The sequence below is a fragment of the Cryptomeria japonica genome, chromosome 5 (assembly GCF_030272615.1).
Source record: "Cryptomeria japonica chromosome 5, Sugi_1.0, whole genome shotgun sequence".
NCBI lineage: Eukaryota > Viridiplantae > Streptophyta > Pinopsida > Cupressales > Cupressaceae > Cryptomeria > Cryptomeria japonica.
In genome coordinates this window covers 66,511,353-66,529,722 of record NC_081409.1, presented here as the reverse complement: position 1 = coordinate 66,529,722, position 18,370 = coordinate 66,511,353, and the positions used below count along the sequence as shown (strand labels likewise).

The window sequence follows — 18,370 nt, the reverse complement described above, 5'->3', positions numbered from 1 at the left end:
TCAAATAAGAAATAATACAATGATCACTTCACCACAAGACACACAATGTATAACAATAAACTCAACTACATCAACTGTTTCAATCAATCAGAAAATGCAGCATACCTGAGCTTATTATGTATCAAATAATTTCCAATCAATGAGATGTTAACCCTCTTGTCAGATACGTCTGATGAATGGTGTACTCTAATTAGAATTCTAGTTAGTTTTCAGCTGAGCACAAAACACAATATTGATCAGAGCATGAAATATCTGCACTCTTCATAATAGCTTGTTAATTGTCTAAAATGAAAAAGTAAAATTTTATGCAACTCAAAGAAAACATTTATACAACCCTGCTCTGTAGTTGGATTAAGTATGCATTTTAAAACATATAAAGCATATATCAATGTATCTCTGTGGATGCTATAACTCCTTAAAGATTGCTATGATACAACAAAAGCACTGGATGTTCCTGTGAAATAATCAATGGTACCAAATAAATGTTTTGCTGCACCAAAATGACGAATTCTGTATATCCCAGGCTTGACTTCTTCTGGAATCTCCCATTGTATGCTTGCATAACTATAAGTGCTTTTGGAAGACGGGCGTGACCACTTGAAACGCAGACAAAAATCATCATCATCATACATTGGAGTCCATTTTCCATCAGCACTTGACATTTCTACTAAAGCAAAAGTCCCCTCGGTCATCAAATCATTCCGTGGACAAGCAGACCAGAATGTCACCTCTACAACATCTCCTTTTGTGTGAGTTCCCTTTTTGGAAATGTCTTGTTTAATATCACCAAACTTAATTCCACTTGGAGTCAAATCAACAATAACTGGAGGGAGAAAACTAATTTGTTTATCCAAAAGATCAGGAGGTGATAGACCTGAATCAACCTTCTCTCCATCTATCATCGATTTGGCAAGTTTTCTGAACTCTTGAATATATGCACTCAATGTATGTGGTCCATACAAAGTAGATCCCCCCTACAAGAACAACGAATATAATAGAGAATTACAAAAATGATGAACACTAGATATTCCTTTAAGGGAGAAGCTTGTTACATGAGAATACCTCGTATCTTTGAACTTGGTACTCCTCAAATGTTGTGATGTACTGAGAATAGGTATTGGTTAGGCCTGCTATTACTACATTAGTGCTGTTGTGAAATTCGCCCTTTCCATAAGTAATCAGCACCTCTTTCACAGCTTCTCGGAGACGCCTTCCAGCCATTGTTGTGAATTCTGCAAAACAATGGAATTAAACTATTGTGAAAAACAGGTATAACAATAAGAAATGCATTAAGAAGACTGTTTCAAAGGGACAAATACATCTAAATTCTTGTATACAACTTATTTTAACAAACAGCCAACACAATATGTACAGCTCTCAGAGTAAGGCTGCAGAGATTGGCAGCACTCCCTTATTGGGTATATCTATAATTAAAGAATGAACGCTTGTCAATGCTTTCAAGAGTCTCTACCCTGAGATAAGATAGTTTTACTTCTTCACAATATTGGATAGTCAACTGCCTGGCCAGTAATCATATCCCTGGGCCACTGAACTTGGAACTAATCAGTGAGGGGTCTGACGGAAAGTGAAATGGTTTACCCATATTTCTTGACTATTCATGTCAAGATAAAATCTCAACAGTTATATGCTCGTTCGATGGGGAAGTTAAAAGCTTCTGCCTATTTCTTCTAGACGGTTCAGGTCAACATATAATCTCAAAAGTTTGTACTGCTCACTTATGTAAGACTGTCTGCCACTGGAACAAAATTATAAATGTACCAGTCATGACAAGTGACAACGAAAAAGGTTTCATTATCCTACAATCTCCAAAGGCATTTAAATTATCACAAAAGTTGGAATAGCTCGACCATGATTGTGCCACTTACCTCCAGGTACACAGAGGATGACAAACTCGCCAATCCTTAGGATCTGAATTGGAAGAATAGCTGGCTGCAAAGAAAGAAAATGCATATATTAAAAAGCTTTCAAATAGGTTGGACAACAATTTTACAAAGAAAGAGACAACTTTTAACAAAATATTAACATGACTGCAGATGACAGTCTAGTTAGAATCCATATACGAAGCCTCTCACCTTGGCCTTTGCATAAGCATACTATCTGACTTGGTAAATTGCTTGCAGTTATCTATGCTTCAATTACTTTTTCTACTAACCTTGAAATCAAAATTTGTAAAATCTAAATAGGCATGCTAAAGCAAATATTATAGCGACTGGACAAGGGATGAATCCTTTTACTGCAAGAAAATCACTAATAACAGAATATTGGAAGGACTTAAAACTGCAAAACTCTAAAAACATGATATGTACTAGCAACACACAAGCATCAGTATTATTTGCATGAAAATTCCATGGCCTAATCAGAGGGAACTTAATTACCCTTTAATTGTGTCCATTTCAAGAGAACTCCCAAGGACAGAAAAAATTAAGGGCATTGCTTTCTAGAAAAGCATGTCTTTGTTGCCAACAATCAAAAGGTCTGATAACTTTGTTATAAAATTCACTTCTATTGCTAAACAATGCATGTTATAACTTTGATTTAATCTGAGTATTTGTGTATTATTGTTCAACGTCAAATCAGCATACTTCCATTTCCTCAGCTTTGCATCCCAATTTGAAGTCACAACTTCAACATTTATTAGAAGGAAAAAAATTATTATTCACTCAAACACAATGAATGTTTAATATATTAAAAAACATAAACATGGATAAAAGGACTTATGATATATGCATTCGGTGATCTCTAACTTATAGACAGTCGAACTATTAGAAAACCACTTCAAATTCAATGTACACTGGATTTGCAGATTGAAATCTTCTGTAAAAAGAATATCCTCAAAAACGTTGTTTGATTGAGATCCACTCATACTGCAGGCTAAATAGGCACTTCATATTTACTTTATCATGTTTACATGGTTTCCTGGGATCAAATCCTTACCGCCCATGCATAAGGTTGAGACATTTCTCCTGTATCAAGCAAGATTGGCTTTGGCTTCTGGCATTCAACTTGTTCTGCAGTTGGAGTCCTCAATAAATTTCTCACAAACCTCCAAAATAGGTTTCCCTGCAAGGAAAGTGTAGTTCAAAAAAATATTTAAAACATGCTGAAACGGGTATGAACTAAAAAACATTATTACAAAACACAAAAAATCCTCACCTTGTCATCCCCCTGCTGAAAATCAAATGCACCAGGACCATCAGTTGTTCCAGCAGCAAAACTGAATCCCATGGCAGCTGGGCATGTTTGAACTACCTTTTCCTCCCCACCAGGCTTATCTTGAATTTTTACCTCAAGTTTGGAAAAGTCAAGATAGACATGACGATAATCTATTTTACCTGATAACTGCCTAGTGGCACGATTGAATAATTCAGTGGCTTTCTTGAATTGCCTTTCCCCTATGATACGAGTACTTGCAAATTCATCTGGGTATCTGCCAGGAAAATCATTTCATTAGTACACCTTTTGATGGTCATTCAAAACAAAAAAGCTAGAAAGGATCTTTGATTGTAATTTACAGTAACTTTCGAAAATTACCCTGGGCCACGACCATAGCATAGCTCATTTTTTCCATTACAAGTACTGTGATTAAAATCACAAGGCAAATCAGTGTCTATACAAAATGTACCCCACACATTTGGGCTCACATCACCAACATTGGACTGACAAAATGCAGCAACAAACTGAGGTCTTTCACTATGTCTCATTGGGCCTCGAACCCGATGGGCAATACTAGACATCCTTGTAGTTGGCCTGCCACCTGTGCTGTTGAGTGATGCTGCAGTTTTGTAAATATCTTCATCTGCAAATACAAAATGATATTTATAAAAATGGAAAAATACTTGTCTCTAAAAAGTTGACTGAATTAAATCACAATATTAAAAATGCATAAATATAGTGAATTTGCAAACCTGCATGTGGAATTATATTTGAAATTCTTCTATACAGTTTTCTCAATGAATTTGTGTAATATCCAAAACCATTCCTTTCAGCCCCCACATAAGCAGAATCACCACTCTTCTTTTCATACCAATCCTCCATAAAGCGTGCTGCAGCTCCTTTGTTGTCACCACTGATTAGTGAATTTGTGCGCCCCATTGAAGTTCCATGCGTGGCATGCCAGTTAAAACTTCCTACTGGACCCCACTCATTATCCACAAACTTTAGCAAAGTCATATCTGTATCGACATTATATTTGTATCGAGCTCTTTCATTTGATGGATTATTTAAATAAGCACTGGGGCTCCGATTTATTCCTGTATCTAAGAGCTCCCCTGACAGTAGGACAAAAAAAATACTTCAGACCTCAAAACAAGTACAACTGGAGAAAACCATACAAGACAATTAATGCATTCAGGTTTTTACACGTCCAAGTATTTTAATTCTTGGACAAGAAATGGATATGAACTCAAACATTTGAACAAGATTCAACTTGTGACAAGGAGGAAAACGGAACACTAGATCTACTTCTTGTTCCTCAATGCATTTTAACAATGTTCTGAGTAAAGAACGAACCATAAGACAAACTTTGTTGAAAGATCAGCAATATTGAATGTCAAAATTGCTCTTCTAAAAGTGTTATCTATTCCTGTGATTAGCTCACCCACATCACCTGCTCATCAGCACACACCCTTTGGGAAAAAATTCGAAAAAACACAATGGTAGCATGCCACCACCACAGCACTATGGGTTTTCCCATTGAGCATACAAGTTCAGATGGCATGTTATAAGACAGATACAAAGTCCCATCAAAAAAGGGAACTTAATGCTGATTTGCTAGAAAGGAATAACAACAAAACCCAGTTATCAAATGAAGTCATAAACTCTTATTCATAAGGGAAAATATTGCACACATAGAATAACATCAATAAGTGTGAATGTAGACATTAATCATGACTCACCTGGTGACCTCAGAGAATGGCATGCTACAGAAAGGGACCTGAATTACTCAGAAAGAACGGATGCAAAAAATTACATCTAGCCATCATTGAAATAAACCAGATCCTGGTACGACAAGGCCACAGAAACAGAAATGCGAGGGGCCGCAATCTCAATAATGATTTAAGTACAATTGGGAACCTTCTGGCCAAATAATGATGAATGAACTCCTGCAGATACTACTATTTATTAAATAGAAGATTCAATACCTTACACCACTGTCCTGTCATAACAACAAGTCACAGCACATGCCATGGGTGTAAAGTAATTTCAACCTCATCATGCCAATTTGGTTGGTGCCCTTCCCTTTGTGCAATGCATTTCAGAATTGCAAGCCTTAATCACAAGTAATCCCAACTATTTTCTCAGAGATTGATTGATAAAGATTTTTTTCTTTAAGTTCTCCATGTTGTTATGCTGTTTCAACAACCACAATTGCTTGATTCTGGTGATTGCATAGTATCCAAGAGTCAAGTCAGAATGCCAGAGTTATACCAAGCCTGAAATAAACACAGATAATGTACAACCTGAGAACAGCCTACATCTCAAGTCCTCCCTAACAACAAGACACTGGCAAATGGAAAATATATCCTCAAGATGGAAAACCTTCTCTATTATAGTTTATCCAGTGTAACATCCTTAAATTAGACAGCCCTTAAATTAGACAGCCCTTGAAATCCACTAACACCCTAATGTCATAATTTCCTGATAAATATCATCGCTCCTAGCTAGCATCACATTACTACTATGGAATGATTAGCAAATTTTGCACTCTATCCCTCATATTGTAATGTGCCTTTGTTGTCCCTGCCTTGCTCTCCTGAGATTTGAATCCAATTCGTCACTCCAATGGGTATGAATGGGCAATAAATCAGATCGAGGGTTCCCTGCAGCATTATAGACATTGCAATACATATATATATATCAGCAATAATAGTAATTCAGTTACACAAAATAGACCCATTCAGAACGTTGGGGCCGCTCCCGGTTGGCTAGGCTACCCATCCAAACCCATCCTGTCTCTTAGGGCTCATAGGGTTACCTGAGGATGGGACCAGCACACCCCTAGCTGGGACCCCCTTATTCCGAAAGGGCTAACAAACAGAAAACAGTAGGAAGATTACACATGTCTATGTGTTACTTGATTTCATTCTATTTATGGAAGTGTGGTTTCATTATGTTTTAATTGCAGAAGCATGATTGCTATTAATTATAGTTCTTTCCTTATCTCATATTTATGTGTCTGTGAATTAATGGTTTATATCAAAGTTCCTAGACTTGGACTCGGCTCGTTCTCGGCAAGGCCAACTCGACTCGTGACTCGGCTATGACTCGACAACGACTCGGCAATGACTCGGCAAAATAAAAAAACCCTTGAAATTTAGAGATTTTAACGATTTAAAACTTGTTTCATGCACCCATTATTGAATAAAGCTTAAAGACACTATAACATCATCAAATAGAAGCTCTAGCTCATCCTCAGCCTCAGCCTCAGAGTACTTTGTCTGCCTCCTACAAAGGCGTCTAAGGTAGGTCCTGGATGACTGAGTAGCCATAGTCTCCCCCTGTGAGGTGCCACAAGGATCAACATCAGTTGTGCCTGTGTCAAATCGTGCTCTATCCTCCTCCTCTGCCGTAGCCACAGCCTCAGCCTCTCTGTCTGCCATGTCTGACATGCCGCAGCGCGAGTCTTGGAGCTCGGACTCAGCGAGTTTAATCATAACTCGCCTGACTCGCCCAAGTCAGGCGAGTTATGAGCAAAACTCACCAAGTCCGAGTCACGAGTTGTCAAAACTCACCGAGCTTGGCTTGACTCGCCAGCTCGGCAAACTCGCCTGACTCGCGGCGAGTTTGGGAACTTTGGTTTATATACATTCACTCAATTCATTGCTACCTATAGTTAGAGTTCATTTTAGTAATTAATAACAAAACCTGATATTGCAGGTCTTATGTTTGGCGTGAAGGATAAGTTAATTATAACCTTGATTACTTTATGTTCTACTTATTATAAATATGATTAATTCACACACATGTTCGTTTACGGATCTGCATTATGTTTTGAATAATAATGAATATGATTGTTAGCATGTTGCCTGTACTACTGCATGAACTATGATTATTCCTGTTAGGATTCAAGTAAATTACAAAAACTAAAATTGAGCAATTTGCTTATGACAATATCCTTCAATGGACGGTAACGACATAGGCGACATGAGCCACCCAGACGGCTTAGCCTAGGAGCGTATCAGCCTGTCGGCAATGGGGAGGGGAGGGTGTCCTGCACCTCTGGTTCTTCATCGCTGGGAAGAACCAGCTACACTCCTCCACATGGTATAAGCCTAATACATCCACAGACTATCCCGTGGGCCACTTGGACGCATTGTAAATGAAACGGAATCAATACTAATGCCGAGTAACGGGGTTACCTGTTAGACGCTTCTCCTTGCCCTTCTATCCTTGTCACCTCCTTCTCTCGTGCTTCCCTTGGGGTGCGGGGTTTATACCTCCTGAAACCACGTGATTCCCTTGGAAGCATGGTGTCTATTTTGGAGATGACTTGGGAGTGGATGCGTCCTTTCATCACTAATATTAGTTAAGATATAAACGCATTTAAGCGGTCAAAATAATTTATGAATTTGAAAATTTGGAAAAATATATATTTATGTACATATTGCGTATAGTTTATGTTTTCTAATCATTTTCGTTGTCTATACGGGGATATGACAATCCTCCCCCCTTACATTGCTTGTCCTCAAGCGATGTGGAGATTTGGGTGGTTGAAGATCTCTTCACCCTCCCAGGTTGCATCCTCCTCCGGCAACCCTTTCCATAAGATAGAGTATTCTAGAATGTTGTTATTCTTTATTCTCCTTTCTCTTACGTCTAAAAGGGCTTCTGGCTCCAGTGTTAATTTTCCCTTATCATCTAACGGACGTAACTCCTTACATGGGGATATTTGCTGCCCTAATGCTTTTTTTAACCTAGACACATGGAATACATTGTGGATGTGGCTGCCTGAAGGAAGCTCAAGTTCATATGCTACCTCCCCTACCTTCCTTGAGATTGGGTAGGGTCTGTAGAACCGTGGCTTCAGCTTCTCTGCTCCACTAGATTTCAACGAAGACTGCTTGTAAGGTTGCAACCGTAGGAAGACTAAGTCCCCTACCTCAAATGATCTTTCAATGCGATTACAATCAGCGTATATCTTTTGCTGATTTTGGGCTTGATGTATGTGACCTTTTAGAGTCCTTAGGATGTCCATGCTTTCCTGAATAAAATCCCTTGCTCGTGGCACTTGACTTTCTGGAGTAATTAGTGATCCAAAAGAGGTGGGTTCATAACCATAAAGTGCCTTGAATGGGCTCATTTGGATTGACATATGATGTGTAGTATTATAACAGTATTCCCCTAAATGTAACCATTTGTTCCAAGCTTTCTGCTGCCCAGTGACATAATTTCTTAGATATCCTTCAATCCATTTGTTGACGATTTCGGTTTGTCCATCGGTTTGGGGATGATAGCTAGTGCTTGGGGTGAGGTTAGTCCCTGCCATCCTGAAGACTTCTTGCCAAAATTGCCCCATAAACCGGTTGTCTCGGTCACATGATATTCTGGGGAAGCCCATGAAATCTTAAGACTCCCCTAAAAAACACTTCTGCTACTTGAGATGCTTAGAATTTATTTGATATAGCAAAGAAGTGTGCATATTTAGTGAGACGGTCTACTACCACATATATACAATCTTTACCTTCGGCCTTGGGTAGGCCGGTGATGAAATCTATAGAAATGCTTTCCCACTTCTAGTTGGGGATGGGCAATGGCTGTAGCAACCCGACTGGGTGGTGGAGTTCCGCTTTGTTCTTCTGGCACTGTGTACATTCTTGTACGTATTTTTGGACTTCCTTCTTAAGTCATTTCCAAGAATATAGTTCTCTGATTTGTTTATATGTCTTGTAGAACCTTGGGTATCCTCCCAATGACTTTCTTGAATTTAGAGTTGGGCACCAAGTACACCCTATCCTTATACAAGATAAGGTCCTCCACAACCTTGTATTCTGCATGGTTTGATGGGTCCCTCAGGATCTCGCTAGCAAAAGGGTCTTTGGCATATTTTGCCAACGGATCATATTTCCAGTTAACATTTATAGAAGTTGTGGTGTTTATTTGTGGCTTTCTTGATAAGGCGTCTGCTACCACATTGGTTGTTCCTTTAACGTATTCAATATCAAAGTCTTAGTCTTGTATCCTGCTAACCCATTTTTGTTACCTATCATTTAGATCCCTTTGATTTAAAAAGAATCTCAAGCTGTTATGATCTGTTTTTACATGGAATTTGGTGCAAACTAGGTATTGGCGGAATTTGGCTAGGGCATGCATGATGGCTAACATCTCTTTATCATAGACGAGGTAATGCTTTTCTGTTTATGTCAGCTTACGACTTTCGAAGGCTATGGGGTGTTTGTTTTGCATGAGGACAGCTCCAATCCCTTCTCCGAAGGCATCACATTGTAGTTCAAAAGGAAGTGAAAAATCAGGGATAGCTAGGACAAGACATGAGCTCATAGCTTCCTTTAGACTTTCGAAAGCTCTTTGGGCTGCTTCGCTCCAAGCAAAGGCCCCTTTCTTAGTTAGATCGGTGAGAATGGCTGCCACTTTGGAGAACCCCCGTACAAACCTTCTGTAGTAGCTGCACAACCCCAAGAACCCCCTTAATTGTGTGAGGGACTTAGGTCTAGGCCATTCTCTGATAGTGGCTATCTTCTCCTCATCCACGCTAACTCCCTCCACATTAATCTTATGCCCTACATATAGGATTTCCTCCATTCCAAACTCGCATTTGGAGGCTTTTGCATAAAGTGATTCTTGCTCTAGGATCCTCAATGTTTTCTCAATATGTTTGAGGTGCTCCTCCCAAGTCTTGTTGTAGGTCAAAATGTCATCAAGAAAAACTAGTAAAAATTGCCTTAGTTGCTTGCGGAAAGTATGATTCATACATGACTGAAATGTTGCTGGTGCATTGGTTAGACCAAAAGGTAGAACCAAGAATTCAAAATGTCCATAGTGACACCGAAAAGTTGTTTTGTGGATGTCCTCCCTCATCCTAATTTGATGATATCCTGATCGAAGGTCGATCTTGGAAAAATATCTGGCTCCATGTAGTTCATCTATCAACTCATCTATTCTTGGGATTGGATACCTATTTTTGATGGTTTCCATATTTAGTAATCTGTAGTCAATGCACATCCTTAGAGTGCCATCTTTCTTTTTAACAAGTACCACTGATGATGCGAAAGGGCTGGAACTAGGTTGGATGTGTCCCATGGCAAGTAGTTCCTTAATGGTTTTCTCAATTTCTTCCTTATATTTGTGAGGGTGGCGATAAGGGGTAGTGATGATTGGTTTTGCCCCCTCTTCCAATTCTATGGTGTGTTCAAACCCCCGCTTGGGAGGCAACCCTTGGGGAATTTCCCCAAACACCCTTTTATATTTCCCCATGATAGGCTGGATGTCCACATGCATGGATTTCTCATGAGTATTGCTCTTATCTAGTATCATGCATTGGGCCACCCATTCTCCTCGCCCTTTTCTAAAAATAATTTGCTCCATTTGTTTACATGAAACCACCTTAGGATTACCATCAGGTAAGCCCTTGAGAGTAACTTCCTTCCCTTCATGCCGAAATCAGATTATTTGGTTTGGGAGATCAAACATGAAACATCCCAATGAATAAATCCATGGAGTCCCTAATATGATTTTCGTATCCAATGGTACCACGTAGAGATCTTCCTTTACCAAATGGCTACCTATTATGAATTCCAACTTAGGTACCAACTTAGTGCATTGGAGCCTTGCCCCCGTGGCTATTGCTGCTTTGAACCCTTTGAAAGTTTGTGTGGGTAATTTATGCTGCTTGACTACCCTTTCATCGATGAAGTTATGGAAGGCTCCGCTGTCCACAAGTGTGACTACTTTCTTCCCTTTAGGTGAACTCTTGATTCTAAACAGGTTGTGTTTAGCAGCATGGGTGATAGTGGCAACTATGCCCTGATCTTCTTCCCCCAATCTCATTCTTTTGCTAGGTGGCCCTTCCTCATCCTCATATGGTGAGGCTTCTATCCTGTGAGCCCGCCCTTGACATTTATGGCTCCTTCCTTCATAAGGTTTTAGGCATGTGAAACAAAGTCCCTTCTTTTTAAGGTCCTCCAAGGCTGAACACATATGTCCCTTCTCTCTCTTTCCCTTGCAATAGGTACAAGACTTTACAATCCCTTCTTGATTATGTTTACTGTCCTTGGGTGGAGGTTTGGAGGAGTTGCCAAAGGGTTTGGTCTTGTCTTTGGGTGAGCTTTCTTCAAATTTCATAGCTTTTTGTATAGCCTCATCTAATGTTTGGGGTTCATGGGCACTTACTGTGCTTTTGATTGATCCCCTCAGCCCTTCTATAAATAGGTAAGTAAGCTTTTCTTGTGTTAGACCCAGTACCATCACTACTAATTTATGGAATTCTATGGCATAGTTTTCAATAGTCCCCTGCTGCCTTAGTTGGGTGAGCTCTCAAAAGTACCACTCGGGATGCTTTTGGTCAAATCTTTTTATGAGCTTTTGGGTGAACTCATCATATGTGTTTATAAGTTGATGTCCTTGAGTGATGAGGCCATGGTGCCACCACTCATGGGCAACTCCGGATAGATGAAGTATAGCAAATTTAATGGCATTGGATTGAGTCATGGGGTTGAGGGATAAATAGGTATCCAATTTTTGGACCCATGACCTAGCCGATACCTTTCCTTCCCCATCAGAGTTTGGGATGGTCACCTTATTGAGTTTGTTTTGAAGTTCTTTGTGGGCTGGAGGATATCTTTCATTACAGCCAAGTGTCTTTAGTTTGGCATCACAATAGTCTTTGGAGGTTACAAGATCTCGTAGTTCGGGATCCAACCTGTGGTAGTCTGCAAGGATCTGGTCTACATTTTCCATGGGTCTGTCATAGTTATCATCACTTATTGGCACTTCCTCAGGTAAGAATGAAGGACGAGTGGGCCTTGAGCTAGCATCCTTTGACAGGGTGGGGTGGTAGTTTTCAAAATGATTGGATTGGGCTTCTTTGACATTATATTTACTTATGTTTTGGAGGGCCTGGAGGACAAGTTGGTTGTTCCTCTCATTCTGTGGCTTGCATGGTTTTTTCTGTTTGTTCCCTTAGTGCTTGACCGGTTTGCTCCATGAAGGCCCTAAGTTCATTAATAGCCTGTTCACTCATGTTGTTGGCTCCTTTTTTCCTTTCTCTTTCTAAAGCCCTAAGGGTTCTTTGGCTATGTTGCATCAACTATTTCCACAGGGTGGCAAGAGGGAGGCTCTGATACCACTGTAATGTGCCTTTGTTGTCCCTACCTTGCTCTCCTGAGATTTGAATCCAATTTGTCACTCCAATGGGTATGAATGGGCAATAAATCGGATCGAGGGTTCCCTGCAGCATTATAGACATTGCAATACATATATATATCAACAATAATAGTAATTCAGTTACACAAAATAGACCCATTCAGAACGTTGGGGCTGCTCCCGGTTGGCTAGGCTACCCATCCAAACCCATCCCGTCTCTTAGGGCTCATAGGGTTACCTGAGGATGAGACCGGCACACCCCTGGCTGGGACCCCTTTATTCTGAATGGGCTAACAAACAGAAAACAGTAGGAAGATTACACGTCTACAGGGAACAAAAATTAATGAATTCAGCATATGTGTTACTTGATTTCATTCTATTTATGGAAGTGTGGTTTCATTACGTTTTAATTGCAGAAGCATGATTGCTATTAATTATAGTTCTTTCCTTCATCTCATATTTATGTGTCTGTGAATTAATGGTTTATATACATTCACTCAATTCATTGCTACCTGTAGTTAGAGTTCATTTCAGTAATTAATAACAGAACCTGATATTGCAGGTCTTATGTCTAGCGTGAACGATAAGTTAATTATAACCTTGATTACTTTATGTTCTACTTATTATAAATATGATTAATTCACACACGTTCATTTACGAATCTGCACTATGTTTTGAATAATAATGAATATGATTGTTAGCATGTTGCCTGTACTACTGCATGAACTATGATTATTCTTGTTAGGATTCAAGTAAATTACAGAAACTAAAATTGAGCAATTTGCTTATGACAATATCCTTCAATGGACGGTAACGACATAGGCTACTTGAACCACCCAGATGGCTTAGCCTGGGAGAGTATCAGCCTGTCGGCAATGGGGAGGGGAAGGTGTCCTGCACCTCTGGTTCTTCATTGCTGGGAAGAACCGGCTACACTCCTCCACATGGTATAAGCCTGATACGTCCATAGACTATCCTGCGGGCCACTTGGATGCATTGTAAATGAAACGGAATCAATACTAATGCCGAGTAACGGGGTTACCTGTTAGATGCTTCTCCTTGCCCTTCTCTCCTTGTAACCTCCTTCTCCCGTGCTTCCCTTGGGGTGCGGGGTTTATACCTCCTGAAACCACGCAATTCCCTTGGAAGCATGGCGTCTATTCCGGAGATGACTTGGGAGTGGACGCGTCCTTTCATCACTAATATTAGTTAAGATATAAACGCATTTAAGTAGTCAAAATAATTTATGAATTTGAATATTTGGAAAAATATATATTTATGTACATATTGCGTATAGTTTATGTTTTCTAATCATTTCTGCTGTCTATACGAGGATATGAGGCATATCTTTGAGATTGATGATCTTAAATATGATTTGACCTTGTTTTAATTTCTTATGTGTTGGCATCATGGCTAGTTCTATGTGAACGTGGTTTAAAGGAATGTTGAGTTGTTGGCATTGTTCATGGTTCTTTTTTGTGCTTTTGTGTAATGTCCCTTACCTGGATTACCTTGTAATTTGCCCTAAATTCACAAAATCCAAATGAAACATGGAACATAACTTACTTAGAGAGATAATCCTTACCTAAGAATAGAATGAGGTAAGTCTGTCTTGGAAACCTGCAACCAAGTTAGATAATAATGTAGACATAATACATATAATATACCCATCTCTAGGGTTAAAGGAGAAACACACTTATTGCACATAAATCCAAATCGTCTCATAGGTTCAACCATAATGAGGATGGAGATAGGATGGTCATGATGAGGTGCCCTAAATATCTCTAGCCCTAGGCCCAAGAGCGGAAGCCTTGTCCCTCTTGGCCTCACGTGGTCCTTAACCATGCTCATGAGGTGGCGTACCTAGTGGAGCTTGTACACCATTCCCCTCCATCATGCTATTCTTCTCTCCCCTTATATTTGAGGATCCCTTTTCTTGCCCACCTCAATAACTAACCCCTATAGGGTGTGGAGGGAAGATTGCAATAGGGTGCCCTTGACTCAACCCTAGGCCCAAGGTGTAATATCCCCCTCCAATTCTGTTTGAAATTTTCAGTTTTTACCCCTTATGGTATTTCGACAAACACTTGGCATACAACTGATCAAACACTTTAGACTTCAAGGGACATCAAAAAAATACTTGTTTTAACAGTAAGAGAGCTGTTCTAACACCATGTGACTGATAATAAATGACTGATTAAAACTACCTTTTAGGTGTATGAACATATGATAGATTAAGAGATCATGAAACAATGGAACAGTAGATGTGCATTATTACAAACAGTTGGCAAACCATCTACTAGTAATGATATTAGGCAAGGTAACCAAGAAACATGAGACAAAGGTTTCATTTCATGAGCTGATTACAATTGGACACTATTCTGAAACCATTCAATATTCAGATCTAGTCTGAAGACATGGACTGAAACTACTATTCTAATCTCAAAAATGTAACATAGTGTTGATGTGTTTTTTATGCACATGCGAACACAGAATAAAATACCAAGGTATCTTATCCTCTCTTGAACATAGTCTCTCATATGCTATGCTTCGCGATCAAATGAGACAACTCCAGGGTTACAAAATGTCAAGTCTTGACTTGTGGATAAGTTCAGAAGTTTGGTGTGATAATGCTAGAATTACAAGGGGACTTACGTTGTACATGAATGCTCAATCTTATCATAGATCAGGATAGGCATGTAGATAACTTAGGATTTGGCAATGAAGCTCCGGACTTAATTCTAACAATACTTACTTAAAAAAAGGGCAAAAGGAATAGGGTTCAGGAAATCTATTCTAGGCCTAAGAATGTAAGAAATGATGAACAAATTTAGTGGAATCAAACTAGGCAAGGTCTCACAAACAGGTATTGACACAAGCTTAGTGCAATCGTCTAAGGTACTCAAGGATTTTCAGACCATCACCATCAAACGTTGACACCATCCAAATTGATGCTTGTCAAGGGATGCGTAATAGTTGAAGTTAAGCTTACTCAAATCTCCAGTTGACCATACAAGGTGCACTTACTAGCGGCAAGAGGCTAGTGGTATGTATTAAGGATTCCACACAAATATATTTAACAAATCTTTCACTCAATCTAACAAACATGAAAATAAATTCTAATCTAACTTAGAGGAATTGAGAACCATGAATGCAAAGACAACATTTGAAGAGCAAAATCACCAACAATTGAACAATGATTACGATTCAAATAGCTACAGCATATACCAACAATTCTACAAAAAACTCTCCCTTACAAATGAGAGACAATGAGGTATATATAAAGCCTCAAAAGAAAATGGCTCAGATTGATTCAAGATCAATGGCCAAGATTACAAGATAAAACCCTAATTAGGGTTTGTACAACCACCATTACATTGGCCAATAAGAAATGAGGGTAGGTAAGATAAATAATATTTGATGTAGCACCATGTGTCACCTATTCCCTCCTTGAATGAATGTTGACTTGGTACCCTTTGATTGAATGGATGGTGACTAGGATGCCACCTCAACTTGCCTTGCACACTTAATCAGTTTGCCTTGTACATTCTTCATCTTCACAATGTTTGGAATCCCTTATGATACTTTGCATTCCATCCTTATGTTAAGGAATTCCATGAACTATTCCCTCCTTATGTTCGGAAAATTTCCCAATCTTGGAATCCTAAAATATTTCCTTGACGCACTTTGATATTGGAATTCCTTGATGTAGTTCCGAATTTCATAATGTGGAATCCTTTGTTCATTTCTGGAACTTGCTTTCCTTCATAGGGTGAAGTCTTCTTCATGATTGATCTAGTCCTCATCTTCACCTTCTCGAATCTTTGTCTGGAAATCCTTATCCAATCTTTGAAGTATTGATCTTCCTTATCCGCATTGTGTGCATCCTCCTTCACCTCAAGCCTTGATCATCGTGCTTCCTTTCCTCGTAGTAGTCCGGCAAAACAAACAAGCCTTGAATCAAACACCCACGTGATAAACTTGATTTCAACCTTGGTGGGAAATCCATCCGCATATGGACTAATCATTCCCCAAAACCATCCGCATTATCCTTGTCCAATCTTCACTTGGTGGAAATTTGATGTCTATCTAGACAACTTCCTTCCTTTGTAATTTCGTACTTGAGTGGAAATCCAACCCTCATCCAGACTCACTGTCCTTGAACATCATGTGTTGAGTGGAATTTAGAACCTCATAGGGACTTTATTCCTGACATTTGTCCCAACATGTGATAGGTAGTCTTAGAAAATTGTAACACCAACTTAGGAAAATATGAAGATCCGGATTGAAATCTGGAAAATTCTCCTCAAGAAAACCTGATTTTCAGACGTAGGATAAGTCTAATCACAATTGCTAAGTCTAAAGGCACCCATGTAAACTCAGAAAATCAAGTACTTGGAGCCCAAAAATGAATGTCCAGGCCTGAAAATATCACTTAGAGGTCTGAAAACACTCAGAAAGTGACTGATTTTTTATATCAAAGTTGTTATAAAAGTCTGATTTCTGAGGACTGAGTCTGAATACGCCCTCCAATGTCTAAAAATGGCTCTAAAAAAGTCTGAAGACACTTTGAAAATGATGAATATCAATGGCTGGAAGTGGTCACGGCCATGTCACATGCTTGCATTTGAATTATTTCACCTTTCTAAGCTCAAAAATGGCCACGTCTAAGCATAAGTATGTGGCTGGGAACGAAGTTTCAGTCTGAAGACAACCTGGTATACTCAGTAAAATGTCAAGAATAGTGCTCATAAGTATACCACAATTCTGAAAATGCTTGGAAAAGGGTGTGGAAAAGTCTGATGTTTAGTTCTTAAGTCTGAAGACACCCTTCCAAGGTCCAACAATGGCTGCCCAATGTCTGAAGGAAACCTGCAACTTCAATAAACCAGTCATTTAAACTTGTCGCGGTCATAGGAAACACTTGTATTTGATGGATTTCACCTTTCCAAAGTGAAGTTTATCAAATCTAAGCACAAACAAAGGGCTGGTAATGAATATCTAAGTCTGAAGACAAATCTGAAAGTGAAGTTTCAGACTTAGATCAGCAATGGAAGCTCCACCAAATGCCCAAAAATTCATAAGAAATGATGCCCAAGTAAAATTTTCCAAGTTGGCAAGTGGCTGGAAATGAAAAAATCAACTATGGAGTTTCAGATTGTAACAGCAATGGCAGCCCTTGAAAATGCATTAAAAACTCCTCCAAACAGCCCTTAACCACAATCGCCTTAGTGTGGATGAGCTGGGCAATGAAGAATAATTCTGAAAATGTGTTCCCAGCCAACAATGGAGATCAAATCACTCCCAGCAATGGCACCCAGCAAGGTCTGAAAATAATGGCAGCCCCTTAACACTCAAAAATATCACCAAAATTCATCAAGGTATGGAGGAATCAGCCTCCCAAATAAAATCGCCCAACTTCAGCCATGGCGCCACCTCCCAAATCTGAAAATTACTCTCAAAAACTTGCTCCAATGGCTGCCAAGAAATATCACCCAGCTGGGAATAGGCAGAAAATGAACAACAAAACTAACTTTCAGCTCCAAATGTGTCAAGTAGACACTTCACCAAAATCGCCCATCTGGAGAAAATCACCCAAATCAGCAACTTAACAATTACAATCAGCAAATATAATGATATTTTAATGCTGGTCACCTCTCTTTAGACATGTTTTCGCCTTGAGTTTTCACCACACAAGCAATGTGGGATAAAACTTTTGCTCTTTTACACTTGTTGTGGGAAAATCAACTTGCCTGGGAAATAATATATTTTTAATTTTTAAAACATTGCAAGTCATTAAATAATTGTTTTTAATTTTTAAATAATCATCAACACTTGTAAAAACAATTAAATTTGGGGTCAATTTATTTAAAATATTCCAAAATTTAAATCAAAATCAACTCTTGGGGGCAAAATCGCCCCATGTTAGGATAAAAATCCCAATGAAAACTTATGAAAAAGCATTAAAATGGTCTTTGGGGGAAAATCGACCCGTCTGGATAGCAATCCGGACTCAAAAATCTTCAATTTGTAC

General features: G+C 39.1%; 1 protein-coding gene across 2 annotated transcripts in view; it reads right to left on the bottom strand.

Annotated features, from left to right (window-relative positions):
• Positions 1-232: 232 nt before the first annotated feature.
• The window catches only part of LOC131032722 (neutral ceramidase 2), a 57,104-nt gene continuing 38,966 nt past the window's right edge, over positions 233-18,370 (bottom strand). For both annotated transcript variants that reach the window (XM_057963756.2, XM_057963755.2), the window contains exons 3-9: positions 3,927-4,289; positions 3,553-3,817; positions 3,175-3,448; positions 2,956-3,081; positions 1,887-1,950; positions 1,063-1,232; positions 233-974 (exon numbers count right to left, since the gene is read on the bottom strand). In XM_057963756.2, coding sequence (XP_057819739.2) covers positions 426-974; positions 1,063-1,232; positions 1,887-1,950; positions 2,956-3,081; positions 3,175-3,448; positions 3,553-3,817; positions 3,927-4,289 — 1,811 coding nt within the window. In that variant the 3' untranslated portion in view covers positions 233-425. The remainder of the gene's footprint in view (positions 975-1,062; positions 1,233-1,886; positions 1,951-2,955; positions 3,082-3,174; positions 3,449-3,552; positions 3,818-3,926; positions 4,290-18,370) is intronic.